The sequence below is a fragment of the Girardinichthys multiradiatus genome, chromosome 11, assembly GCF_021462225.1.
Source record: "Girardinichthys multiradiatus isolate DD_20200921_A chromosome 11, DD_fGirMul_XY1, whole genome shotgun sequence".
Classification (NCBI taxonomy): domain Eukaryota; kingdom Metazoa; phylum Chordata; class Actinopteri; order Cyprinodontiformes; family Goodeidae; genus Girardinichthys; species Girardinichthys multiradiatus.
The window spans coordinates 33,795,668-33,823,269 of NC_061804.1; the positions used below are offsets into that span (position 1 = coordinate 33,795,668).

At 41.5% G+C, this 27,602-nt stretch overlaps 2 protein-coding genes across 6 annotated transcripts; both read left to right on the plus strand.

Annotated features, from left to right (window-relative positions):
- On the plus strand, positions 1-5,971 carry fam76b (family with sequence similarity 76 member B). Its single transcript, XM_047378759.1, has 10 exons — positions 1-518; positions 1,576-1,640; positions 1,721-1,775; positions 1,933-2,088; positions 2,186-2,379; positions 3,197-3,247; positions 3,364-3,441; positions 3,556-3,691; positions 3,805-3,906; positions 4,872-5,971. Exons 1-10 carry the CDS (start codon positions 432-434, stop codon positions 4,959-4,961), a joined length of 1,014 nt encoding a protein of 337 aa, XP_047234715.1. The 5' UTR covers positions 1-431; the 3' UTR covers positions 4,962-5,971.
- A 1,613-nt stretch (positions 5,972-7,584) lies between these two features.
- On the plus strand, positions 7,585-25,925 carry taf1 (TAF1 RNA polymerase II, TATA box binding protein (TBP)-associated factor). 5 transcript variants are annotated; one of them, XM_047379459.1, is made up of 41 exons: positions 7,585-7,878; positions 8,040-8,154; positions 8,307-8,430; positions 8,520-8,636; positions 9,100-9,219; positions 9,398-9,642; positions 9,738-9,953; positions 10,205-10,447; positions 10,528-10,768; positions 10,893-11,000; positions 11,118-11,285; positions 11,385-11,512; positions 12,508-12,615; positions 12,721-12,894; positions 13,075-13,248; positions 13,412-13,516; positions 13,615-13,815; positions 13,901-14,042; positions 14,752-14,882; positions 14,969-15,049; positions 15,123-15,272; positions 15,364-15,483; positions 16,336-16,511; positions 16,603-16,835; positions 16,920-17,127; positions 18,024-18,195; positions 18,337-18,548; positions 18,697-18,805; positions 20,646-20,744; positions 20,824-21,001; positions 21,101-21,168; positions 21,246-21,368; positions 21,460-21,552; positions 21,663-21,747; positions 22,285-22,352; positions 22,884-23,000; positions 23,300-23,407; positions 23,586-23,681; positions 23,810-24,029; positions 25,093-25,258; positions 25,377-25,925. In XM_047379459.1, the coding sequence occupies exons 2-41, from the start codon at positions 8,041-8,043 to the stop codon at positions 25,597-25,599; spliced, it is 5,964 nt and encodes a 1,987-aa protein (XP_047235415.1). In that variant the 5' UTR covers positions 7,585-7,878; position 8,040; the 3' UTR covers positions 25,600-25,925. The 5 variants fall into 5 exon arrangements, with proteins under 5 accessions (XP_047235415.1, XP_047235417.1, XP_047235416.1 ...); XM_047379461.1 differs by having other exon boundaries at positions 18,024-18,189; XM_047379460.1 differs by having other exon boundaries at positions 9,401-9,642.
- Positions 25,926-27,602: the final 1,677 nt, after the last annotated feature.

A 27,602-nucleotide genomic window follows, 5' to 3' on the forward strand; every position in this document is an offset into this window, starting at 1 on the left:
TTCGGGAGCCGTCGGCCTCTTCCGGTTTCATGACACAAAAAGAGACACGGAAAACACAGGGAAAATACAATTCTCGGGGAGAACAGCGGAAACTCAACTCTACGGGGTCGATTATTATTAACTACTGACTCGGAGGCGACGCGATTAAACGTCAAGTATAAGCCACTGCAGCGGGTCGAGGCAGCAAGAGAGCCCGGAGGTCAGGAGTTTATTGTTCTTCGCCGCTCTTGCTCGCTCCCTCCAGCTGAGCTATTTCTGTATTTGCCCTGCGCTACGTAGCCGAACGTCGGCCAGCGCTGGATGCCAACGCGGTGTGTGTTCCCAGCTCTCAGTTGAGCAACAGCGAGCGGCTCTGACGGAAAGAAAAACAGCGCGGGTTATCCGTTTGGTGGACCTCCTTTAGCTCGGACGGCTGCTCAGGTTGGGCGAGAATGGCAACGTCGGCTCTGTACGCCTGCACGAAGTGTAACCAGCGGTACCCCTTCGAGGAGCTGTCGCAGGGCCAGCAGCTTTGCAAGGTTGGAGTGTGTGAGAGGGAGACAAACCCAAACAATCACCGACCTTAGGAGTGTGGTTGTGTGCGGGTGATTTGTTATGGCCACCTTGAAGAGATTTAGCAAAGACTCAGATTATGTAACAACTTGGAAAACGTCCATGTGAACGTAATGTTCAGTTTATTGCAGTTATAGCGATGTTACCACACCCTGACCTGCTAAATACTTGTTGACGGGTCACTTAGTGTATATATTTTTCAATATGTGTGGTACTTGTAGTGCTGCTGAGAATTAATGGCCTTTTCAGTCAGAGAAAAGCCTTATATAATTTCTACATGTCCGTACTTAGCTTCTATAAATAAATATGCTTTAGAAGTTTTTTAAATGTTCCCCCAATCACCTCTGGTTTAATTGCTCTTAAAGCGCTAGATCAACTACTAAATCTATGAACTGATTTAAATCATTAATGTTCACCATTAATGTCTTTCTAAAGTTGAATGATGGCAAATAAAGATTTTTCTCCTGTGATAATGGCCAAGGGTCTCTAAAAGGTGAAAGTGAATGGTAAAATGTTCTTTTTGTATATAGAGCCCTTTGCCAATGTTGCCATCCCTGTTAAAGGTGTTAAACAGAACAACTGTATAATAAATTGATCATGTTGGCATGATCTCTCACTAAAAGAAAAGTACAATAGACATTCTCACTGTTCCTAACCAGACTGGAAGGTTACAGAGTTTATCAGATCTGAGGGAGGAACATAATTATATGTTCTATCCCACTGATTAACAGCCATGTTATCCAAGGGGATCCATCCCGTTGTCAGATTTCCCCTCCTTCCTTAAATGATTATTTATATTTTAAAATTTGGGTTGAAAGGATGAAGAACTCTAGAAATTTGAATCTGGAAAAGTATGTAATTTCTGACATGAAAAAACAGGAGAGAGAGCATGCATTTATGTTGGGTCATGTGTCGATCCTAATGGATGTGCAAAAAACGCTACATGGCATGATCTAGAATACATGGCACATCCGTTATAGGATGGTGCATTTATATTTTCCATCTGAACATTTTCTGTTGCAGGAGTGTCGCATTGCGCATCCAATTGTGAAGTGTACATACTGCAGATCTGAGTTTCAGCAGGAGAGGTGAGATGTGTTCCAATATTTTCTGTTATCTTTTACTTGTGATTCTTTTGTGGATTTAAACCCTGTTTGTTCTTCCACAGTAAAACAAATACAATCTGCAAGAAATGTGCTCAGAACGTCAAACAGTTTGGAACGGTGAGTAGATCCATCCTACCCAAGTGTTTTCACGCAACTCTTGCTTCATTCGTTTGTAGCCGAAACTGAAGATGGGCCGTATTTCAGCACTCGCATATTGAAATGGTTGGTGAATGATATCCTGTTTTTAAAAGTTGTCATTTATCTTTTTTTACAGCCCAAACCCTGCCAGTACTGTAACATCATTGCAGCTTTCATCGGGACAAAATGCCAGCGCTGTACCAATTCAGAAAAGAAATATGGACCCCCACAGACCTGTGAGCAGTGCAAGCAGCAGTGCGCTTTTGACCGTAAGGAGGAAGGCAGAAGAAAGGTGAAAGCCAGAGAGACATGCAGTCTGAGTTTATGGCACGTCCGTTAGTGGTTAATGATGGAGGCTCATCTACTGCCGTCTCTTGCTTGTGTTACAGGTGGATGGCAAGCTGCTGTGCTGGCTCTGCACTCTGTCTTACCGCCGTGTCCTGCAGAAAACTAAGGAACAGAGGAAGGGCTTTGGCTCCTCCAACTCCTCATCCCTCAATGAGAAAGACCACCACTCCAGATCACATCACCATCATCATCACCACCACCACCACCCGCACAGACACAGCAGTTCCCACCACAAGTATGTCTGCCACAAGTTGTCTGTTCTGTCTTCAACCCCAGCCTTCTCAGCCCGTTGGTTTAAGCCAATATAATTCGTAGAGATGTACCAATCTGAATTTCGTGACTGGTTTCTGTAGAAACTTTGACCTGCTGATCCCAAATTTGGGTAATTCGGATTTCTCCCTAAGAACTGTAATATAGGAAAATTGAAAATGTTTACTGGCTTTCCTCCATGAATTATTAGGATCCGAGGAGATGTTACACCCCCAGTGTGAAAGAGCATGCACTTTAAGACACATATTTACTATTATTTTAAAATATAGACTATGAATACAGAGACTAAGACAAAATTATAAAGCCATTTATCCTCTTGTGTTAGCATTTAGTGTGGCAAGCCTTCCCAAAAACAGCAGTCTCTGTGTATATTCTAGAAAATGCAGATCTGTACTTTATTTATGATATTTCCAAAAGGCTGTGAACATTTCCAAAATCAGCAGTTTCATTACAGTGATTGAAAGCCCCCAAATGACAGAATAGAGCAACTTATTTAGCCTTCCTATTATCTGCTTTTTTTTTTTTTTTTTTTTGCTCTTTTGAGAAATGAATGGCAGATATATTTCTTCTGAATAGCATCTCGCATCTCTTTGCTTCCCTGGACTTTATTTTTAAACATCTCACTGGTACTAAAAATGGCTGACTTAGAATCTTCTTCACTCTCCTTGGCTGAAAATCACTTCCTTTCAGTCAACCACACAATCCTCGGTACATCTCTAAGAGTGAGAGTAAAAAGTTTATACAATCATGTGCAGTTTGCTAAGTTTACCCATCTTTCACAGACTGAGTGGGAGCCTGAGTCCTGAGCAAGAACCGGGACTGTGGAAGCAGAGGTACAACTGCTCTTCTTTAAATTGCGTGGCAGTCACTAAATTAATGTTTAAATTGTAGTTTCAATATTATCATTTAATTTTGCACTTGGCTTTTTTTTTTTTTTTTTTTTTTGCAGTCATAAATCATCTTCAATCCAGAAGGAGACTCTAAAGAAGAAACCAAAATTGGAGATGAAGCCATCCAATGGGGACAGGTAGTCCCGGTGTTTCAATTCACAGATTAATATCAAGCTTGACTTTACAGCTGCCTACACCTGCTTATGTTATTCTCCTACATTCCTTCTTTGTTTCTCTTTTCATCCCAACAGTAGTTCCATCGCCCAGTCCATGGACTCTGGTGGAACAGACAACTTCATTCTCATCAGCCAGTTGAAAGAGGAAGTGATGTCCCTGAAGAGGCTTCTTCAGCAAAGGGATCAGACCATCCTTGAGAAGGACCGAAAGGTGAGTCGTCTTCCAAAGATGCACTTCAGCACTGATTAGTCAAAGCTGTTAGTTTCAGCTCTCTTTTTTTTTTTTTATCTGCGGTTAAAAACATTGCATTTTTCCCCCTTTAGCTCACAGAGCTTAAAGCAGACTTTCAGTACCAGGAGTCAAATATGAGAGTGAAGATGAACCAAATGGAGAAGGCTCACAAAGAAGCCATGGAGCTACAGCAGGTAGGGTAGTGTACAACTAGTCTAACAAATACTTTGGTCTTAAGCTGTTTTTAACTTCTTTTTAAACATGTAATCAAGTCTCCCATCTGTGTTGAGATCTGTTTAATGGGTAACCTTGTAGGTGTGTAGCATCCAAGAACACTTGGGTCTAGTGTTTTAGAACCTGAACTGTTCTTGGCATGATTGTCATCTTGGTCGCTATCGCACATTTTTTTTTAATCCTCTGCATCTCAAATGCACATGTGCAACAAGCTGGTTCACATTTTTAAACACTGTTGCCTTTTTTGCGCACGCTTCGTCAAAAGTTTAAGAGTTTTTTTTTGTCATTTTATAATACATTATAGTTATTAAAAGTTCTGAAAGTCAACAATAATATAAATTTTTATATAAAGAAACATTAAAGAGATGTTTCCTGTCAGATTGTGACGTTCACACCAGATCAGATTTGGAAATATTAAGAAAAATCATAAATCAGTGCAGTTGGTAGCACTGTTGCCTTGGAGCAAGAAGGTACTGGGTTGGACTCCCGGGCGGGGGTCTTTCTGCATGGAGTTTGCATGGTTCTCTCCGGGTACTCCGGCTTCCTCCCTCAGCCCAAAAACAAGAGTGTGTGTGTGGTTGTTTGGCCTGTATGTCTCTGTGTTGCCCTGCGACCTGCCAATCAAAGCCCATCAACAGAAAATATACCTGATTATTTACTGCATTTCAAATTTTTTGGGTCTTCTTATTTCAACACTGCCTGGTTATGTGGCGTGGTGGCTCATTAAATACATTTTGACAGCATATGTTTTCTGTTTTTATTATTACAGTGAGTCCAAGGTATTGTCGGTCTGATCTTATCATTTACTTTGCAAATGTTATACCTTGAACTAGAAAACAGGCAGCGTGTTCGGTGATACGTAAGTCACCTCCAGAGCTGGAGAGAAATGTCCGTTCTGATTTTTACCGGTTGTGTCTTTCCACAGGCCAAGAACAGGGAACTGATGAAACAAGTGGCTGCCCTTTCGAAGGGCAAAAAGTTTGACCGGACAGGAAGCTCATTGCTGTTGCCCTAACAATAGAGCGCTCAACGAGTAAAGGCAAACAGCGGCTTCATTCTTTTATCACTGTGAGAGTCTCCCTCATGTTTTTCCACATTGCCATCTACTCTGATTGCTTCCTACTTGCTGAAGCCAGAGACCCATGCTGTACAAGGGAACCAGCTGTTACATTAATAAAACCATTCTCTAAAACGCAGCATTTTAGGTGTGACGTGGGGAGATTCCCTTGAGGGTTATGACTTTAGATGGCGTGGAGGATGGAGCCCTTGTTTCTAACACTGCCGGGCCAAAAACAAAACAAGCTTGGTGTGATAATGTGGAAAGCATTCTGATGACTTGATTTTATGGATGTCATGCATTTATTTATTCAGCTGTATTTTTGTTTTTTCCCTCACAGCATACTGGAACAGTATCCCACATTTTGGGGGTTTCTTCCAATAGCAATCATCAGTAATATTTTTCTAAGTTAATGCAATTGTGCAAGATGATCTGTTCTTAACAGAAATTATGTGAAACTTTACAATGTATGCAAATGCCAAAAGGGTTACCATCAACCAGCAGAGAACTCCCTGGAACGAGTCAGAAAACAACCAGTGAGCACTCGGGTTGTCTGAGGCCTATTGGCTTCCCACTTTCTCACTCTGTGACAGCTGTGGTGCTTTACTGGTTCTCTGTATTGGAACGGTTGTAACACCGCATGATTTTACTGCCAGACACCAGAATGATGTTGTGGTGAACCTTCTTTCTCCTCCTCCTTTTAATAGTTTTTTTGTTTTTAAGAATAACTTTTAAATGTATTTTTGGGCTCAGCCATTGTATTAAACCATTGCTTCTGTTTTAGTGAGTATGTTATGTGTATAGTAAGGCCAGTTGAAATTAAGTTGTCTGTAGAAAATGCTTTTTAAAGGAACACACCTATCACCCTACATTACTGGGTTGGTTTCATACTGTGGCGTTCAGGATCACTTTTGTACTTTTTTTCAAACTCAAGTGTTTAAAACTAATACAAACTGGCTAAACTGTTACAGTGTACCTGTTTTTCTTGACCTTTACCTGTCTAACTATAGATTTATAATCTGGCAGCTGTCATTTTTTATGATTTTATATAAGCAGTGCCTTCAACTATAATTGTGATTACTAACGAAGATATTTTCTGGTCATTTACACTTTTTTTTTTAATTGCTCTAAACATCTAGAAACATTTAATTCAAACAAACTTCTTTTTTACCTGGTGTTTAAATATAACATGAAAGTTATTATATGGTTCAGGAAGGAGAAAGGTTCTGTGACCCAGAGGTCAACATATTTAGGGTAAAAATGCAGGTATCGACTGCAGAACAGCAAAAACTTTGCAGAGTTTGGCTGAAGCGGGTAAGAGTGCCATTATCCCTGGTGAGCGAATCCACCACCAATATGAGCTGTAAGGCCACTCAGTGACGAAGAAGCCATTACTACAAATCAACATCAAAAACTGATTACAGAACGTTAAAACTGCCTGCAAATGGACATTGACCATAAGCATACCACTAGCCTATATTATGGTGTGTCTTAATAAAAAAAAAAAAACAGTTTTAGAGTGCCCATCACGTAGCCCTGATCTCAGCCCCCCACTAACCAGACTCAGATTCACAATTTGTCAGGAGGAATGGACCAAAATACCAGCAAACTACAGTATGAGCCACACTTGAGTATACCCTCAAAACATTGTTATACCGTTTAAAAGGCAAAGCAATGAAATATTTAATTATTCTGCAATTTAACAAATTTGATTAATCCTAACTGACCTAGAGCAGGAAACGTTTCGATGTCGAAGAGAGCAAAAATACAAAAGTCTTTATACAGTGTATGTAAATAGGTTTTTAACTGTTTCTGCAGCGGAGCACATAAAATGTAGTTTTTATGAAAGGTGATTTGTGTGTAATAGATGCATTAAAGTCATTTTTTTTTTCTTTTCAGTTTTATAATCTTCCTCGATCAAGAAACGTGATCTGAAGGAAATACTGTTGAAAATGTAGAATTTATCTGGCAGAGCTCACCGACAAACTGTTACTTTCCACCCATGAAACGGCTTCGAGAAAACGTTGCTAGCCCAAACTTGCCCTCATCTCCAGTCAGAGCAACCATAGACATTAATACGTATTAATTTTATTTTATTAAAGTGATGGACGTGTTAATGTTTATGAGAGCAACAACTAAGAACTTTCAGACTACCGGAACTGACTACTTTCCCAAATCTCTTGAACGGGCTTTGTTCCTCAGTCCTCTTAAGGTGCCAGTTACCCCTCTAGCTTGTGGACCTTTTCTGGCTCTCAGTTTCTTATGCAGGGATACAGCAAAATAATGGGTAACTGGCAAGTCCGGATAACAGAACTATTATGATATAAACATTTAATTTTATTGATCTAATGAAATATTTAATCTTTTCGGAGAAACTGAATTTTGGATTCATTTAAATTGAAAGCCATGACTATTACAATTAAATAAAGTAAACGCTTGAAATTCACCACTCTGTGTTTTTTTAAGGTATCTCCCCAAAAATCACAAAGAAATTTTAAAGATCAGCACATTTTCACTCCGTCATCAGTCAAAACGTAGCTGTTTTCCGAGCAGCCGTCGAACGCATCACGTAGTTCATCCGGGTCGCGTCGCAGTTTCCGCTGGTTTGCGGATCGCTTTAGTGCGTCGCACAAATAAAAACAAAACTTTGTATCTTATCAGGTTGTCTCACGGTTTTATTAAACGCATCGACATCATTTAGCCTGACCTGGCCATTTTAACGTAGGTGCAGTGAAAAACATGCATAAGAACATTGCTTTTTGGGTTTAATTAGCATTAGCTAACCATTTAGCGCTTAGCTGCCTGAGGTAGCATGCAGTGAATATACCGAGCTGATTTATACCAAAACCTACAGAATCTAACAAAGTCAGAGAAGGTAAGTCCAACATAACCTCCATCTCTAAATACAGTAAAGGTTTTAATACGTAAACAGTAACGCGGAGTGTTGCACAGCTTACGTACCGTCGGCTTTCCTGTGTAGCTCACAGAGTTTTAAGGATGAACAACGAGTTTATATTGTAATTGTTTTTGTTGCAGGATGTCTGATTCAGACAGCGACGAAGACCAGGATCGGCCCTTTTCCCTCACTGGCTTCCTGTTTGGAAATATCAATGAAGATGGACAGTTAGAGGGAGACAGTGTTCTGGACAATGTGAGCGTTTTCAAGACTACTTTTAACCGAGAAAAAATATTCCTTATTACAATATTATACTCGATAAGCCGTAGTTGGATCTTGTTATCTGCGAGTATTTGACCAGTTTATAAGAAGGTTCGGTCTCTGTTTGGCCTATTGTCCTGCTCCAGGAGTCCAAGAAGCATCTGGCAGGTTTGGGGACTTTGGGTCTGGGCTCTCTCATCACCGAGATCACTGCCAATGAGAATGAGGATAAGGAGGAAAACAGAGACCCTGTAAACGTGGATTCAGAGGGTGAGGATGAAGGATTGTAGCACTTGGTAAGATTGTAGCCAGCAACCGGCTGCAGCATATTTATAATATATTTGTATCTCCTATTGCAGGTTGGGTGAAAAGCACTGAAGATGCAGTGGACTACTCTGACATCAGTGAGGTTGCTGAGGATGAGACTAAAAAGTACCGCCAGGCAATGGGGTCTTTGCAGCCCAGCAGGAAAACAGGTGAGCATCCTAAAGTTCCCTAGTGTCAATTTCCGCTCTAGGTCTATTTGTACTAACATTTTGAACCCATAGATTTCTGTTTTGACCCCTCCACTTTCCATTTTCTGCCTGTAAACAAACCATGTCCTACCTCTGCACTTAGCTATTGTGTATTAGTTTCTTTTTCTCTCGGTATTTAAGTGTTTCTGACTTTAATTTGTTGGTTGTCAAATGGCCCCCTGGTGGGAAGGAATTGACACTTGAATGTCCCACAGAAGAAGTCCCAATTTTGTACTCAAAAAAGTTGATTATGACAGTTGAAAGTGTAAGAGAGCAAACAAACCGACACTCATCTATTTAACTCTGGTTTGATTATAAGTCCTTACTGTTTGCAATCTCAACCAGTATTTTCTGGACTTTGTTTTTTACTCCTTTTTTTGTGTGTTTGTTTGTGTAACCACTTCCTAAAACTCCTTCATCCTAGATGATGAGGATGATTATGATGCCGACTGTGAGGATATTGACTCGAAGCTTATGCCTCCTCCACCACCGCCGAGTCTTCCCACTGCAGCTAAGAAAGAGGAATCTCCCAACAGCACAAATGGTAAAAATAAATAAATATGTACTTTTTAAGCAGTGCCTAGAAAGAAATTGTGTTTGGCTTACACCTATTGACCCTGTTAGGAACTTTCTTATACATTCTTATTTATAAAAAAAACTGGATTACTCAATTCTGATGATGAAATGTAATTTTTTCCCACTTTAATTTGCCCCCATCTCAGCAGCTGGGGAAGAGGGTGATGGCATCATCTTGCCTTCCATTATTGCACCATCTTCCACTGCCGATAAGGTGGATTTCAGCAGCTCTTCAGACTCTGAGTCAGAAACTGACCGACCCTGCCAGGGTTCAGGAGTTTTAGGGCCCCCGGACAGGCTCACCCTCCCTCTTGCTGGCATCATGCAGAAGGATGCTGCCAAAGCATTGCCGAGTGTCACACAACTCTTTCCAGAGTTTAAGCCCGGCAAGGTAAGTCATTTTTTTTTTTCAGACATAAAATATTCATGTTGCTATTTGAAAGTTCTTTTTAACTAAGAATTTATATATTTTTGGATTTCTAATAGGTCCTTAGGTTTTTACGACTGTTTGGTCCTGGAAAGAATATGCCTTCAGTGTGGAGGAGCGCCCGCAGGAAGAAGAAGAGGAAACACAGGGACCCTCAGCCTGGAACACCTCCGCCAGAGGAAGACGCCTCAGAACAAAGTCAGGAGAAAAGGTCTGGATGGATTTACGAGTACGCACTCCCTCCACCTCCAGAGCAGTGTCTCTCTGATGATGAGGTAAAGCTTTCGAGGGTAACAAGGTCTCGTGGCATCCGCTTGTGTAGAGGTTCATACTCAATCTTGCACTGCTTTTTTAAAATCATGTTCCAAGTTGACATAATTGTGACAAAAAGAGAATTAAAGAGTTATTTTATATTCGAAAGGAAAAAAATCTGGGGAAAAAAAATTCCCTGTGGTTCATCAAGTACTTCTGGTTTATATGCAAAGCGTTTAAACCTTTTTTTCATGTGTTTTTTTTTGTGTTCTAGATAACCATGATGGCTCCAGTAGAATCAAAGTTCTCTCAGACATCTGGGGACGCAGACAAAGAGACAGAGTCTCGACCTAAAGTAGCAGAATGGAGATACGGTCCAGCCCAGCTCTGGTACGACATGCTGGGAGTACCTGAGGACGGAAGCCATTTCAACTATGGTTTTAAACTTAAAGAAGATCAGCCCAGTGAGACAGAGGAGCAAGATCTGCCTAAAGAAATAACAGAACCTCCTCAAAAGGTGTGTTTCCACAGTTGCTTACAGAGGATAATTAGAATTGCTTAACTAGTGACTAGTAGTCATTTTATATATTTCTTTAGTTTCAGAAGGACGACGATAACATGGATACTGATGGTGATGATGACGATGATGGAGATAAAGCACGACAGGCTCTGGAGAACGAGCTGTTCCTAATGGTCACTCAGCTCCAGTGGGAGGATGATATTATCTGGAATGGAGAAGATGTGAAACACAAAGGTACCAAGACTCAAAGAGCCAGCTTGGCCGGGTGGCTCCCTTCCAGCATGACCCGTAATGCTAACGCTTATAATGCACAACAGGGTAAGATTAGATGCCTGGATAACATGCACAAATAAACCTTATAATGTCCCAAAAAGTGGCTTTTTTGCTACAAACCTCTCAACAAATAAAATAATTAAAAATCATAAACTATATAAATGTTCAGGTCTGACCCGAAGCAATTCCCAGCTGGTCCCACCAACACCTCCGCCTATTCCAAAAGCTTCCTCAATCTCTGGCTCGAAGCGGGAAAAAAGCAGCCATGACAATCAAGGTGTGTGTGTTTTTATATCCCACTGCACAGCTAAGGTTTCAAATACAGTTTCTAAGCTCATCAAGATTTTCCAGCTCAAATTGATTCATGGTTTGAATTTTTTTGTTTTCTTTGCAGCCTCCCTAGAAGAAGACTGTTTGTGGTTTTCCATTTTTCCCATTGACAATGAGGAGTTGGTGTACGGTCGCTGGGAAGATAACATTATCTGGGATGACCAGGAGATGGATCGCTTCCTCATGCCGCCTGTTCTCACACTGGATCCTAATGATGAGAATATAATTCTAGGTAGATTAGAAACTCTGATCTTGCCAAGATCTGATTCTGGAAAGCATTTTTAGCTTCACTGGGCTTATTTGATCCATACTGAGCTCCCGTGTCTTCCAGAAATTCCCGATGAAAAGGAGGAGACAACTTCTCATTCCCCATCGAAAGAGAATAAGAAGGAGACAGCGCTGAAGAAGAGTCGCATTCTGTTGGGGAAGACCGGCGTAATAAAAGATGAGCCACAACAGGTATATCAGCCCTTCAAAACATAAAATCTACATCTTTAATGACTCTATCTGATTACATCAGCTGAAATGGGAATACATATTCACAGGTAACATTGTTTGGATCTAAGGCAACGCAGTAATTAATAAGTAAGCATCAGTTGGGATATCTTGTGTTGATTTAATTCAGCTGTGGAAGACAACATTGGCTTGAAAAAGTATTCAGAAAACGTTCTCGCTGTCGGTATTATTGGGATTTTATGTGATAGAGCAACACAAAGAAGTGCATCATTTTAAACTGGAATGGAACAAATACTTGGTTTTCAGCAACATCTGAAAAAGTGTTGAGTGCATTTCCATTTAGCTCCCCTTTACGCTGATACCACTGAATAAAATCCAGTTCAGTTTACCTCCAGAAGACACCTAATCAATGAAAAGTCCACCCGTGTGTGAATTAATTAATTCTCAGGTGGGAAAATCTTTCAACAGGACAATTATTAGTCGTGTAATCCATAAATCTGGCCTCTGTTTACGAGTGGCAAGAATAAGTCATTTTTGCAGTACTTACATACCATGTAGGGGACACATCAAGCATGTGGAAGGTGCTCTGGTGATGGAAATGTAACTTGTTAGCCGATGTGCAAAACGCCATGTTAGGCAGAAAATGAAAGCCCCTTTCTTATCATCATTCAGAAATAAACACAGAGCTATATCCCTCTATAGATCACTGTCATTCATATTATAAACTTTGACCTGGGGTTGAAAGGCTACGGTTGCTCTCTGAGGATGCATCTGTTATGGTTGTAGTGCGACAAAATGGTCAAGGTGTATGAAAACATTTGCACTGTAAGCAACACTATTCTTTGTAATTAGGCATTAATGATGAAATCTTCCATTTATTTTTAGTTAGGTTAGGTTATCTTTTCTAATGGGCAAGATTTAAGACACTATGAAATAAAGCACAAAAGAGAAGAGAGTGGTGTTTCATAATTTAAGATATATTTGTTTTTTAATCACAGAACATGTCCCAACCTGAAGTTAAAGATCCCTGGAACCTCTCCAATGATGAGTTCTACTATCCCAAACAGCAGGGCCTGAGAGGAACCTTCGGTGGCAACATTATTCAGGTGGCTAAGGGAGACAAAGCTGACCAAATGTGCTTTAGTTTAAATCATTTGTGGCCAAATCTTAATCTTTTAGTCATTTTTGAGCCTATTTTCTCTCCTACACAGCACTCCATTCCAGCCCTCGAGCTGAGACAGCCCTTCTTCCCCACTCACATGGGTCCAATGAAGCTTCGGCAGTTCCATCGACCGGCCCTGAAGAAATACTCTTTTGGAGCTTTGGCGCAGCCAGGTCCACATGCTGTTCAGCCACTGCTCAAACACATAAAGAAGAAAGCTAAAGTAAAGAAAGCCCTGCTCAAAACAAACATGTATTGATCCATTTTATTTGAAATTACAGCTATGTGACAGCGTCTCTCTGGGATCGTTCAGCAGATTTTTGTAAAGAAGAAACGTGTTATATAGATGAAACACAAAGCTTCTCTTGTTAACGTTGGTGCACATACTGCATGTCTGGAATAGATGCGAGAGCAGGAGCGGCAGGCATCAGGCGGTGGAGACATGTTCTTCATGCGAACGCCACAGGACCTGACGGGCAAAGACGGAGATCTTATCCTGGCAGAGTACAGTGAGGAATACGCACCTATCATCATGCAAGTTGGCATGGCAACCAAGATCAAAAACTACTACAAAAGGGTGAATAGATTATTTGTTTTCAGCTGTCACTTTACGTGTGTTGTCTTTAGTTTGGTGAGGAACAGCCTTAAGATATATTATTATAGATATATTATTATTTATTAGTTTATGCCTCTTCATCGTATAAAGGTGTTTATAAATGCAATGTTCTTGTATCCCTCAGAAACCTGGAAAAGATCCAGGAGCACCTGACTGTAAGTATGGAGAGACAGTGTATTGCCATACCTCCCCTTTCTTGGGTTCTCTGCATCCTGGTCAGCTTCTCCAGGTCGGTATAACCATGTATTTGATTATGTAAATAACTATATAAAATCTCTCTGACCTTCTGACACAGCATGGCTCAGTGATTTTATCTTTTTCTTGAAGGCTTTTGAAAACAACCTCTTTCGTGCCCCGATCTACTTGCACAAGATGCCAGAGACAGATTTTTTGGTCATACGAACTCGACATGGCTACTACATCAGGGAGCTTGTGGACATTTTTGTTGTTGGTCAAGAGTGCCCCTTGTTTGAAGTTCCAGGTCCAAATTCCAAACGTGCCAATACTCACATTAGAGACTTCCTGCAGGTAGGTGCGTTTGTCTTGTTGCTGACCACAAACCTCACCTCTTGGTATTGCTTAAGGTCAGCTGCCTCGTCTCTGTCCTCTGTAGGTGTTCATTTACCGCTTGTTCTGGAAGAGCAAAGACCGACCTCGCAGAATCCGCATGGAGGATATAAAAAAAGCTTTTCCCTCGCACTCAGAGAGCAGCATCAGGAAGCGACTCAAACTCTGTGCTGACTTCAAACGTACAGGTAACGCACGCTGAATTTGGGAGGAGCCTTTGTTACACATGGATTCAACGCTTGTTTTTGTCCTAAGGGGAAGGTGTCGTCTAAAGGTAGTTAAACGATACAGGGAGTGTTTTTCTACTGCAGATAATCCAAGTTAATATAATCTAAAAAAAAAACATAGTTTAGAAGGATTAAAAATCCATTCATCCATTTTAGTCCATCTGTTCATTTATCCATCCTTCACTTTATCTATACGTTCACCCATTTTTTCCATCTAACCAATTATTGGTCCATTGTCTCTCCCATTTGTTTGTCTGTCTTTATAATTTATTTTTCCATGTGTCCACCCATCCAGTATTCGGTTTGTCCACCTATTCTTCCATCCCTCGTTTATATTTGTCCATCTGTCTTTCTCCATCTATCCATCCTTGCCCATTCGGCTGTCTTTCCGTCTCTTTCTGGTCTCTGGTTTTTGTAGATTCTGTTTTTAAAGCTTGATTACTAGAAATGTCTGCTGTTTATTCACAGTAAACCTTTGTATTTATGTTGAGCAACAATGGACTGCGAGCTCTGGATATTTGAGTCTGAAATTCCAGAGAAGAGTCTGGAATTTAGTTGGAATGCTGGTGAAAGGATTGTGAGATTTATGTTCGCTTATAACACTGTGTACTGGGAGCAGAGGGAACATTACCAGTACAGGAAAACTACAAGTATCTTGTCCTCATGGCAGGGATGGACTCAAACTGGTGGGTGCTGAAGCCTGACTTCAGATTACCCACAGAAGAGGAAATTAGAGCTATGGTTTCTCCAGAACAATGCTGTGCGTACTACAGCATGCTGGTTGCAGAGCAGAGGCTTAAGGTAACCTAAGGTTAACCATTCCTGGAAAAAAAAACATTAGTATATGTTGTGTTCTACTTAACTTCATGTTATTTATCTATTTGTAGGATGCTGGGTACGGCGAGAAGTCTTTCTTTGCTCCAGAAGAGGAGAACGAAGAGGACTTTCAAATGAAGATCGATGATGAGGTGTCGTGCGTGATGACATTAACAGATCCATGTTTGAGACAGATTCACACTAACCCTGTGTCCTGGACCAAAGGTGCGGACAGCTCCCTGGAACACAACAAGGGCCTTCATTTCTGCCATGAAGGGCAAGTGTCTATTGGAGGTTACTGGAGTGGCAGATCCCACAGGCTGTGGAGAAGGTTTCTCATATGTGAAAGTGCCAAACAAGCCCACCCAACAAAAGGTTTGTTTTCTGAAGCAGGACCCTTTCATCCCTGCATCTTTTCTCTCACTTTTTCTGCTTTTAAAAAAATGTATTTTCGTTTCCCTTTCAGGATGACAAAGAGCCGCAGCCTGCTAAAAAGACTGTGACAGGGACGGATGCTGACCTGAGGAGGCTCTCTCTGAAGAACGCCAAGCAGCTCCTTCGCAAATTTGGTGTCCCAGAGGAAGAGGTAAAACCAAGTTATGTCTGGTCAACTGTCGGTGAAAAAATATACAGTTTTTCACAAAAGCATTCACACAGCTTGAACTCTGACATTTTATCATAGTACAATCACAAAATGCTACTTATTAGATCAGGATTATATGCAGGGGTGAAAGTGAGTCGGTACAGTCCGGTGCTGCGTATCACTAAAAGATTCAGCGCCGGTACACAGTACCGGGAAGAGGGAGGAACAGCTGTCTGCTATGAAGCCGTCATCCAGAACCAGTTACGGCTGCAAAAATTCACGAGAAAATCAGATCCGATCCGCTACCAATAGGTAGTCTAAAACACGACTTAATCTGTTTATAAATATTGTTATTTTCTCCTCATTCCAAACTGTTTCTGAACTGTTCTGCTATGATGGAGCCTCAATGCTCTTGCTTGGCTTCTCTCCCCTCGGAGCTTTAGGCTTTTGTGAATGGCCAGCCTTTAAAACCGCTACGTTTAATGTCTGTCTGCTCGCTGCTAAAGACCCCAGTTAAAAGCATCTAAGTACCGGGAAGAATTCAAAACTACTTTCACCCCTGATTATATGTGAAACACCAACAGAAAGTAGTGCCTAATCGTGAGGTGGAAAAAAAATGGTGCAAAGGAAAATCTGAAAAAGTATGGCGTACATTTTGAACATAGCCCCCAAGTCCACGTCTTTTTTTTTCTAGTCTTAAGTCCTTTGCAGCCTCTAACTAGTTTTCATACTGATTGCCATTTATTTAGCTCTATCCATCTACCCATCGCAGCATGATGCAGCTGCTACCGTGTTTTACTGTGGGAAAGGTATTGCTGCATCTCTCAGCGTTTACTTTGGTTCTTCTTGTGTCAGATCAAGAAACTTTCCCGTTGGGAGGTTATTGATGTCGTGAGGACCATGTCCACGGAGCAGGCACGTTCAGGTGAAGGTCCAATGAGCAAGTTTGCCAGAGGCTCTCGTTTCTCTGTCGCCGAACACCAAGAGCGCTACAAGGAGGAGTGCCAGAGGATCTTTGACTTGCAGAACAAGTGGGGCTAATTTTGTAGAAAAACATTTAGCACTCAGAAATCACCCTGTGCAAGTTTTACGTTTTTCTTTCTTGTTACTCCCCAATGACAGAGTGTTGGAGTCCACAGAGGTGTTGTCCACAGACACAGACAGCAGTTCGGCTGAAGATAGTGACTTTGAGGAGATGGGTAAGAACATTGAGAACATGCTGCAGAATAAAAAGACCAGCTCACAGCTTTCCCGTGAGAGGGAGGAGCAGGAGAGGAAGGAACTGCAGAGAATGCTGATGGGCGAGGAAAGCGATCGTGACAACAAGGGACGCAAGGAGAGGCGCAAAGGCTTGTGTAAGAAAACCAGGTCTTAATGTAAGCAAAAAGGGCAAGTTTTAGCTGCTAAAACTCATCACGTGACTGTCCTCCCCCTCATAGCGAGCGCCTTGTCCACCAGCTCCCACAAAGATGATGACACATCCTCCGTCACCAGTCTGAACTCGTCAGCTACGGGACGTCGTCTCAAGATTTATCGCACCTTCAGGGATGAGGATGGTAAAGAATACGTGCGCTGTGAGACGGTTCGTAAAGCTGCCGTCATCGACGCCTACACCAGGATCAGAGCCACCAAGGATGATGAGTTTATGTGAGTTTCGGAACCAAACCTGGAGTTTTTGGTCTGTTAGCATCGAAATGATTATTTGGGAAGAAGATACCTAATCAGATCCTGACAGAACCTTTGGTTATTGTGGTGATCCAGAGGCCTGGGCAATATTGTCATGTGAAAAAATGTAGCAACACGTGAAATATTCAGTTGTTTAGTCAGAAATGTTCACATATTGATGTTCTAATCGTATTTCTTGTTTATCTCGGGAATAATTCATCTAATCAAACTCAAAACAGCAAAAATTAACTTTGTTTTGCATTAATAAACAAGACTTCAACCATGTGGTTTCAAACTGAAACAAAGTTAGGACACCCCACCGCCTAATAGCTGGTGTTACCCCATGTGGTTGAAGTAACTTTACTGAGATGGTTCTTGTTACCATCTATCAGTCTGAGGAAAGTTTGCCCCACTTCTCACTTTCAGCTGTGATATGTTTCAGGTGTTTGTTGCATATTCAGCCCATTTCAAGTCACCCAAACATGGGTCATTGCCATGTTGCAGGGTCCGGTTCTGCTTCAGCTCCAGTCTTTTTCTAACAGATTGTCCCACATTTTTATGAGGTCTCCTCTGGTGGATTCTATGATGGTGAATCCACTTTGCCAGAACCTGCTGCAGGAAAGAATCCCCAAACCATGACACTTCCAGCTCCATGCTTTAAAGTTGACATCAGATTCTTTTTCTGAAATTTTTGTATTTGGTTTACGTCAAACATGTTCTCTATTCCAGTGAACGTGTTTCTTTTCCCAGTGAGATTGAATGGACTTACCAGTTCCTTGTCAGCACAGCTCGTGGTCACGCTTCCACGGCAACGCATGACCAGGTGTCCTGTTATTGAGGATCCCTGACGCCTTCATTCTATCTTTTTGTGGTTGCAGACGAAAGTTTGCCCTCTTTGATGAGCAGCACAGAGAAGAGATGAGGAAGGAGCGGCGACGTATTCAAGAGCAACTCAGGAGGCTGAAGAGAAACCAAGAGAAGGACAAGATCAAAGGACCCCCAGAGAAGAAGTCCAAGAAGGTCAAAGAGAGACCAGACCTCAAGGTAAAAGTAAGCTTGCAGATTCAGTTCTATAGACCTTTTTTCCCTTACAAGCTTGTTTTGAGTTTAAGTAGTTTACATTTGTAACATCCTTCTACTGCTCATGTTGATTATTGTCGTGTTCCTTAATGCTTGCCTCTTTTTTTCTAGCTGAAGTGCGGTGCGTGTGGCGCCATTGGACACATGAGGACCAACAAATTCTGCCCACTGTACTACCAAACCAACGCCCCGCCCTCTAACCCAGTCGCCATGACAGAGGAGCAGGAGGAAGAGCTGGAAAAGACGGTGATCCACAACGACAACGAGGAACTCATCAAGGTGGAGGGCACTAAAATTGTGCTGGGCAAGCAGCTCATTGAAAGGTAATGGATAGCTGTTTCTTTCTAATCTATCTCACAGCTCAAAATGGCCTATTTAATGTTTAATTTTTTACTCTTATTAGGGATACGTGTTTTTAGTGGTTATGTTTATTTGTTTATTTATGTTTTTGATCGTGTTGTTCTTTAACAGTGCCGATGAGGTGCGCAGAAAGTCTTTGGTACTCAAGTTTCCCAAGCAGCAGCTACCACAAAAGAAGAAAAGACGCGTCGGCAGTGCGGTCCATTGTGATTACCTCAATGTAAGCATGCTTGTACAGCAATTAATTCAGTCCAAGTGCCGAACAAAACCAATCCGAGACGAAAACGAGTTAGTCATTGCAAAACAACAAATTAAAGAAAGGAAAGGGATACAAATATGACATATGAAATAAATAAATATAAGACACCAGGGTTAAAAGAGCATAAAAGAGGTTGAAAAGATCACAATACAATTTACTAAAATTTCAACAAAATATGAATTTCGAATGAATAAATACTAAATAAAAGTGTCTTGCACCAAAAGAGGAAACGGATCCCATGCCACAGGGGTCTGAAAAGCGGCCTTGAAAGTTCTGGGAACGTTCAATAACCTGCATCCTGAGAGTCGAGAGTTCTTGGAGGGTGTTGCGCAACAAGTACTTGTTGTCAGTGAGAGGATGATAGGCCATTTTGGGCTTTGAATGTAGTGAGAATGATTTCATATTTAATTCTTAATTTTACAAGAAGCCGGAGTGACGATACTCATAGATGTTATGAGATGTTTTGAGCCACTTAGTCAAAAGGTTCCTCGTCGTCGCTGGTAATCAACTGAAGAACTTAAAGGGAACTAGTGAAGGCACCCAGGTAAAATTGCATTTCAGTAGTTGAGTCTGCGGGTATAAATGTCTTCCACCAACATTACGGCATCAGTGTTTTAAGTCTTTTTCATTGGATGTTTTTACGGTATGCTGAAGTTAGACAATACAATAATTCACAAGTGTCAAATCCTGTAATTAAGAAATACATCAAGTTTATGTAAAGCTTGTCTAGGTTTTGGGGAGTGTCCTGGATGTCCCCCCAAAGTTTAAATGTTTTGACCTTTGAGGCCTTTAGTACGTACCGCCGCCTTGTGACACAATGCTCCATCGCGTTGGATAAAAAAAACACTTTTATAACAAAATAGTTCTTAGAGGATGGTTTAATCTTATTCTGTTTTAATAGCAAAACTGTGAATGAGTTCTGTTTATTGGACTAGAGGCAACAGCACACATGAATAGTCTCGGGAGGCTTCACCTTCTCTTCTCTAGACTGTCATTTTTACAGATTTCCCAACCAGTCCTCTAAAGTCCAATCCTGGTATTTCCTGCAGAAGGTCAGCCTGTCCTTTTTGTTTGCTTCTGGAATACTTTCCCCTGCCTGCTGCCGTTCCTGAGGAAGCTCTAATCAGTTGTCAACCCATTAACTTAGTTGAGTCCCCTTCAACAGACATTACTACCAGTTGTTGGACTTTGTTGGGGCGACTTGATGCTTTTTTGAGTCTAATATTTCTTGCAGCATCAAGCTTGCCTGTGAAGTCCTTTTCATGCATTGTGACGATGACAGCACGTTTCCTTGAAGGTAGTTGTAGTTGAATGATTTCAGGCACCGCTCCCTTTTAAAGCAAAACCTACGGCTCTTCTGACTCCATCAGAATGAAACGGTGTCTTTGTCAGCACTAACGTTAAGATCATTGCAATGATGTTAGCAGGGATAAAATACAGGACAAATTGCAGCTTTAAAAACTGTCGACCTGTAAAGGTTGAACTATTTAGGGCTAAGAACAATAGCTTTGTCTTATCCTGTAAGCAACACAGTGGATCAGACATATTTGATTTCATATTTGGTTAAAGCTGGGTGCCATCAGCATAGGTGGAAATTATTGTCTTGTACTGAGTTGTTTTATGTGGCTGGCCTAGCCTGCCGAGGGACTTAATCTCTGGCTAAGATCTCACAGGTTTACATTGTGATCATGAATATGCATTGTCACTTTTACATATAAATACATACAAATTATTGGAAGTTACGTTTCCCGGTGGTTTTTAAGTCTCTTTAGCTGAAGGATTTCATTTCTGATTTTAATAGAAGCCACACAAGGCAATCCACCGCAGACGCACCGACCCCATGGTTACACTGTCCTCTGTGCTGGAAGGAATCATCAATGATATGCGGGATCACCCCAATGTGAGATCTTAGAAACACGCTCAGCTTTGTATTTATCCCTGCTCAGTCTCATCAGAAGCATTTTTCTCTCTAAATCTAGACGTACCCTTTCCACACACCAGTCAACGCCAAGGTTGTCAAGGATTACTATAAGATAATCAATCGCCCCATGGACCTTCAGACGCTGAGGGAGAACGTACGAAAGCGGATGTACCCATCGAGGGAGGAGTTCCGGGAGGCAGTGGAGCTCATTGTCAAAAACAGCGCTACATACAATGGTAACTTTGGAAGATCAGGTTTAAAATTGACTTAGAATTACGAGCCTTCAAAATCTCCCTTAGGTTTTTCAAGATTGATCTCTGTTTTTGTTCTACCAGGAGCGAAACATCCCATAACACAAGTGGCACAGTCCATGCTTGACCTGTGCGATGCTAAACTCAAAGAGGTGAGTTAATACCAGCACCCCTTGATATAGCTTCAATAGTTTCCACCTTAATCAGCATATTCCTGCCTGTGACGCAGAAGGAGGATCGGCTGGTGAGGCTGGAGAAGGCAATCAACCCCCTTCTGGATGATGATGATCAGGTGGCCTTTTCCTTCATCCTGGACAACATTGTCACTCAGAAAATGATGGCGGTTCCTGACGTGAGTTTACTCTACTCTTTCTTAATTGAAACAATATACAGTGCAGTGATCCATAATAGAAGTTTGATTATCATTTGTTAACTTTCTGCAGTCGTGGCCGTTTCACCATCCTGTCAATAAAAAGTTCATCCCAGATTATTATAAGGTTATTGTAAATCCTATGGATCTGGAGACTATCCGGAAGGTGAGAAACAAACACGAGGCTGTAATTGATAAAACTGTTAGCATTACGAAGGAATCAGACTGAAACTACTAAATGCTGCTTTCTGTTTTTGTTGTTTTATTGCTCTGCAGAACATCTCCAAGCATAAATACCAGAATCGGGAAACGTTTCTGTCAGATATCAGTCTCATCCATGCCAACAGTATCAAATACAACGGTACTTTTTTTTCTCATTACAATCGTTCCCATCACATCTGCTGCACGTATTCCCTGAAGCTACTATTCCACACAGACCACAAATAACACAAGTCCCAAAGAATGGCTAAATTGTAGGATTTGTGAGCATTCTTAGAATTTTGCAAATATTCGCGTCCAATCTGTTACGCCCTACGATTCTGTTACGACACAGGTACGATAAATGACGATAAATCATGAGATTCGGCTTGATTCGCATGAATATTATCAACAATTCAGTACAATTGTTTTTGGAACTACATTTTAAAAATGTAAGTTTACTTTGTTTTTGTTTTTTTACTTTTTTATTCATTATTTTCCTCATTTTCCTTCGAGAGAAAAATAAATACGAATCAGTTCAGAATTCAGGAACTTGTTACGATTCAACAAAGAATCCTAAAATCTTGACATTGTTGGCAATTCGTGTTTTTTCGTGGTCTATGTGGACTAGGGGCTTGGACCAGATTTAAAGCAGGATCTGCAGTGCAACAACATGTTAAGTTATGTGCATTTTGAACAGGCCCTGACAGTCCCTACACCAAGACCGCTCTGGACATTGTTAATGTGTGCAAGGGGACCTTAGCAGAGGTATGTTTTATTTGTTATACACCTTTTTGCTATGTATGAACCAGTAAGGATCTGTTCTTGGAATTTTCTTAAAATAACACAAATGTGGTGCTGAACTATAAAGCTGTGGATAAATGTATTCATTGGATTACATCAGTCTGGGTTCCTGTCTGGATTTAGTATGGAAAAAAAACAGTGTATGGAAAATAATTGGATCTCCAAACCTTATTCCCTATCCCAATATCTAAAGTTGTTTCTATGCATCCATCAATCCATTTTCTCGTCCCTCCATCCATCCATTTAGACATCCGTCTTTCATCCATCCATCATTTTATGTGTCCATCCATCCTCTTCCTCATTTTCTGTGGTTTTCGCAGCCACCCGATTTTAAGCCTTCCTTTAAAGAACAGATTTTTACTTACTTTCATTTTGACAAAAGTATCAAGTTAGAGTTTGTTTGAGCTTGATTTAAAGTCTGACATTTAGTTTTCTCAAAAGAAGGTGTTAAGAGGGGGAGAAGTGCTGTTGAAATAACGTTTCACGCGTTTTCAGTACGATGAGCACTTGACACAGTTGGAAAAGGACATCTCTACAGCCAAGGAGGCAGCTCTGGATGCAGCAGACTTGGAGAGCCTGGACCCAATGACGCCCGGGCCTTACACACCGCAGGTAAGAGCATCCATGGCCCAGTTAGGTTGGTGGCATAGAGGATGGCAGCTTCACTAGTGTACATTTTTATACGTGTAGTAGATTCCTTCCCACAGCTTTCGGTACTCTCCCAGCCCTTGTTTCTGTTTTATTTACTGTACTTACTCTCCTCCTCCAGATTGTTACATTGTATTTGCACAGTCTGGGTTCTTAACCATAGTGTCTTCTTCTTTTACCTCTAATGTGTTTCCTCTGCTTCACTCCTGCCTTCATTTCCTTTCTCTTTGTTTGTGTATGCCACTCTGTGTGGTGTTGGCCAGCCTGCTGATCTGTTTGACAGCGTGGCTTCAGGGAGTCTACCCAGAGAGCCCAGCAGCCTTTTCTCTGAGGGACCTCTATTGGTTGCTCAAGAGAAGAGAGGGGGGCAGGTATGGAGAGAGACACATGCCACCTCTCCTCAGACTTTCCTCAGAGCATCGGGCACAATTTTTTTACCTGCTTATCAAAAAGTTGTTTAATGCAAAAGAAATGTATATATAATATGTTTTTTTTTATTTCAGAACGTCTGGTCTGTTTGTGATTGTTTTGTTTTATTCTGACTCTCAGGGTCGGCATATGAGAAGACCTGGCGAGGAGGACTCGGACGTGGACATCGAAGGCTTTGAGGAGGAAGATGATGGCAAACCCAAGACCCCTGCTCCTGTAAGAAAGATAAATTTCTAACATAAAAATGAAATCTTGCTGCACTAATAGAGTGCATAAATGTGTTATCGTTTATAAAGTCCAGATTTGACCTTTTTACATAATTGTTTTGTCCTGTCGCTTTCTAGGCAGAGGATGCTGACGGAGATCTGGAGGATGAAGATGATGAAGAGATGTTGCTACCACCTCGTAGGCGGCCACACGACCATGAATTAGAGGATGATGATGATGAGGGAGGACATGGAAGATCTAATCACCCAGCTCAGTCCAGTGTGCTGTATCAGGACCTGCTCATGTCTGATGGAGAGGATGATGCCACCGATGAAGAAGGGGACAACCCATTCTCTGGTGAGTTCACCAGAAAATGGCACAGAAATTATGTTCTTCTACAGTGCCTGTCAAAAGTATTCATACCCCTGTTTATCCATTTTGTTGCACTACAACCACAAACTTCATATATATCATAATCTATGGTTGCTCCTTCTTCTCTGCAAGATAGTTAAAGGTCAGTCAGATTGGAGATTGTCTGTTAACAACAATTTTTAAGTCTGCCCACATATTCAGTATTGGACTTTGGCCTTTACTTTAATTAGGCCATTGTAAAACATATATATGCTTTGATTCCATTGTACCTGTGGCTCTATGTTTAGAGTTGTTGTCGTGCTGGACGGTGAACCTCTACCCTAGCCTGAGTTCTTTTGTTGCCTCTAACAAGTTTTCCTCCAGGATTGACCTGTATTTAGTTCAGTGTATTAATTCAGATGTGCTTTCTTTTCTTTGCTGAAGAAAAGCAACCCCACACCATGATGCTGCCACCACCATGTTTTACAAGGCAGATGTAATTTACAAGGTATTAGTTTTCCAACACATGGCACTTTGGCCAGAACATTCCATGTTTGTCTCATCTGACCAGAGCACCTTCCTTCATATTTTTGCAGTCCCGCCTAATAGGCTTGTGACAAAGTCCAAACAGAACTTCTTATAGCTTGCTTTCTTCCTCCATAAATGCCAAAAAACATGGAGGCCATGACCAATAGTTTCCTCTGTATAGTTGGTTGCACTGGATTTTATTAAGGAGTATCAAAGTAAAGCAGCTGAACACAAATGCACGCCACAGTTTTCAGATTTTTATTTGTGAAACATTTTGAATCAAAGTGCCATTTTCCTTACACTTCATAATCGTTCACTCTTTTGTGTGCAAGACATCTGTGGTTGTAATGTTCAGGGGTTTCGAATACTTTTGCAAGGTGCTGTATTTGAACTCTTCCTACTGCTTATTGTTTGTTGCTTTTCAACAATGGCATCCTAAATTAAGAATTTCTGAATCGGCTTTTATCGCAAAATCTTCTATGTCACTTGTGGGTTTCAAAGTTTCCATGCCAGTGTCTCGATGTGTTGTCCTTCCCCGCAGCCATACAGCTGTCAGAGAGTGGCAGCGACTCTGACAGGGAAGTCGATATACGACCTGCACCTCCACGGAGAGCTCAGGATACAGCCCGCATGGGCATGGAGCAGGATGAGAGCATGATGTCATATGAAGGCGTTGGCAATGAACACATGGAAGACAGCAACATCAGGTAAAATACATCATGATTCAAAGTAGTTGTGTTTTTGCCCACATTTCTACCATAATATGAAATACCCGAGTAAATCGTTTTAAATTTGGTTTTTAGCTCTCCATATTGTTTCTTTCAGTTATGGCAGCTATGAGGAAACAGAGAGTCGGAGTCAAATGCAGCAATCCAGCATGGGGAACGGCGAAGAGTATGGCATCAGTGAAGAGGAGGAGGAAGACGAGGAAGATGAAGCGCGGAGAAGAGGCCCAGCTGTCTTGTCCCAAGTCCAGCTCAGTGAAGATGAAGACAGTGAAGAGTTCAGATCCGTCGGAGGAGACAGTGACATGGACTCCGATAATTAGTCTAATTTCCCTTTTTTTCCCCGAGTGGACAGTATCCTTCAACATTGTTGGAATCCCCATTTAAATACTGAGAAATGTAATTTCTCTGGTAAATACTGTATGTACAAACGTTTTGTAAATGATTATTGCTATTGTAGAACCTCAAGTGAACAAAGTGGCAAATTGTAAATTATAGCTTGTTCCTTTTTATGTAAACTAAATAATATCCATCATGGTGGTGTCTTTTTTTTTTTTTAACCATTTTAACTGTAACTCTAACAACAGCAATTGTTAGATGTTTCTACGCTACCATCTGAGTAATATGTAATAAAAAAATTTAAAATATAGATATTGCTGTGAAAAATGAAACTTCCAATTCGTCATTAGTTGCATGTTTGCTTGATGAAATAGTTTTTGCAGAGAACCTAACCTACAGCCCCTTAATCTGATGGGTCCTATGTAATTAATTGTGGTATTAATTTTAAAAAAGAAAAACTTTGGATCTATGTGGGGAAAAAAGTAAAAGAACACATTTAATGTAACTTATTTTTCAGTATGGTAAATTAATTTAAAGAGGGGTTTTCCTCAGCTGAATTAGTGAGGTTGTTTGGATCCCAGTGTCATCTGACACTAGTTGTAGAAAACAATAGAGTCTGCAATTCAAGCATTGATCAGCAGGTGGCGCTTTTAGAGCAAACTAAATCTGTTTCTCCAACTCAAGAACAATGTACACTGCTCAAAAAAATAAAGGGAACAGTCAAATAACACATCCTAGATCTGAATGAATGAAATATTCTCATGAATACTTTATGTACAAAGTATTCACAAAATTACACAAAAATCAATGGAAATCAAATTTATTAACCAATGGAGGCCTGGATTTGGAGTCACACACAAATTTAAAGTGGAAAAACACGATACAGGCTGATCCAACTTTGATGTAATGTCCTTAAAACAAGTCAAAATGAGGTTCAGTATTGTGTGTGGCCTCCATGTGTCTGTATGACCTTCTTACAACGCCTGGACATGCTCCTGATGAGACGGTGGATGGTCTCCTGAGGGAGCGAGACATGATGTCCCAGATGTGCTCAATGGGATCCTGCATTAGGAGGAACCCAGGGCCAACCGCACCAGCATATGGTCTCACAAGGGGTCTGAGGATCTCATCTCGGTACCTAATGGCAGTCAGGCTACCTCTGGTGAGCACATGGTGGGCCATGCGGCCCTCCAAAGAAATGCCACCACACACCATTACTGACCCACTGCCAAACCGGTCATGCTGAAGGATGTTGGAGGCAGCAGATCACTCTCCACGGTGTCTCCAGAATCTGTCACATGTGCTCAGTGTGAACCTGCTTTCATCTGTGAAGACCACAGGGCACCAGTGGCGAATTTGCCAATCCTGGTGTTCTCTGGCAAATGCCAAGCGTCCTGCGCGGTGTTGGGCTGTGACCACAACCCCCATTAGAGGACGTCGGGCCCTCATACCATCCTCATGGAGTCGGTTTCCAACCGTTTGTGCAGACACATGCACATTTGTGGCCTGCTGGAGGTCATTTTGCAGGGCTCTGGTAGTGCTCCTCCTGTTCCTCCTTGCACAAAGGTGGAGGTAGCGGTCCTGCTGCTGGGTTGTTGCCCTCCTACGGCCTCCTCCACGTCTCCTGGTGTACTGGCCTGTCTCCTGGTAGCGCCTCCAGGCTCTGGACACTACGCTGACAGACACAGCAAACCTTCTTGTCACAGCTCACATTGATGTGCCATCCTGGATGAGCTGCACTACCTGAGCCACTTGTGTGGGTTGTAGAGTCCGTCTCATGCTACCATGAGTGTGAAAGCACCACCAACATTCAAAAGTGACCAAGACAGCCAGAAAGCATAGATACTGAGAAGTGGTCTGTGGTCCCCACCTGCAGAACCACTCCTTCATTGAGTGTCTTGCTAATCGCCAAAGATTTCCCCCTGTCATCTACAGGTCCTTCTCAAAATATTAGCATATTGTGATAAAGTTAATTATTTTCCATAAT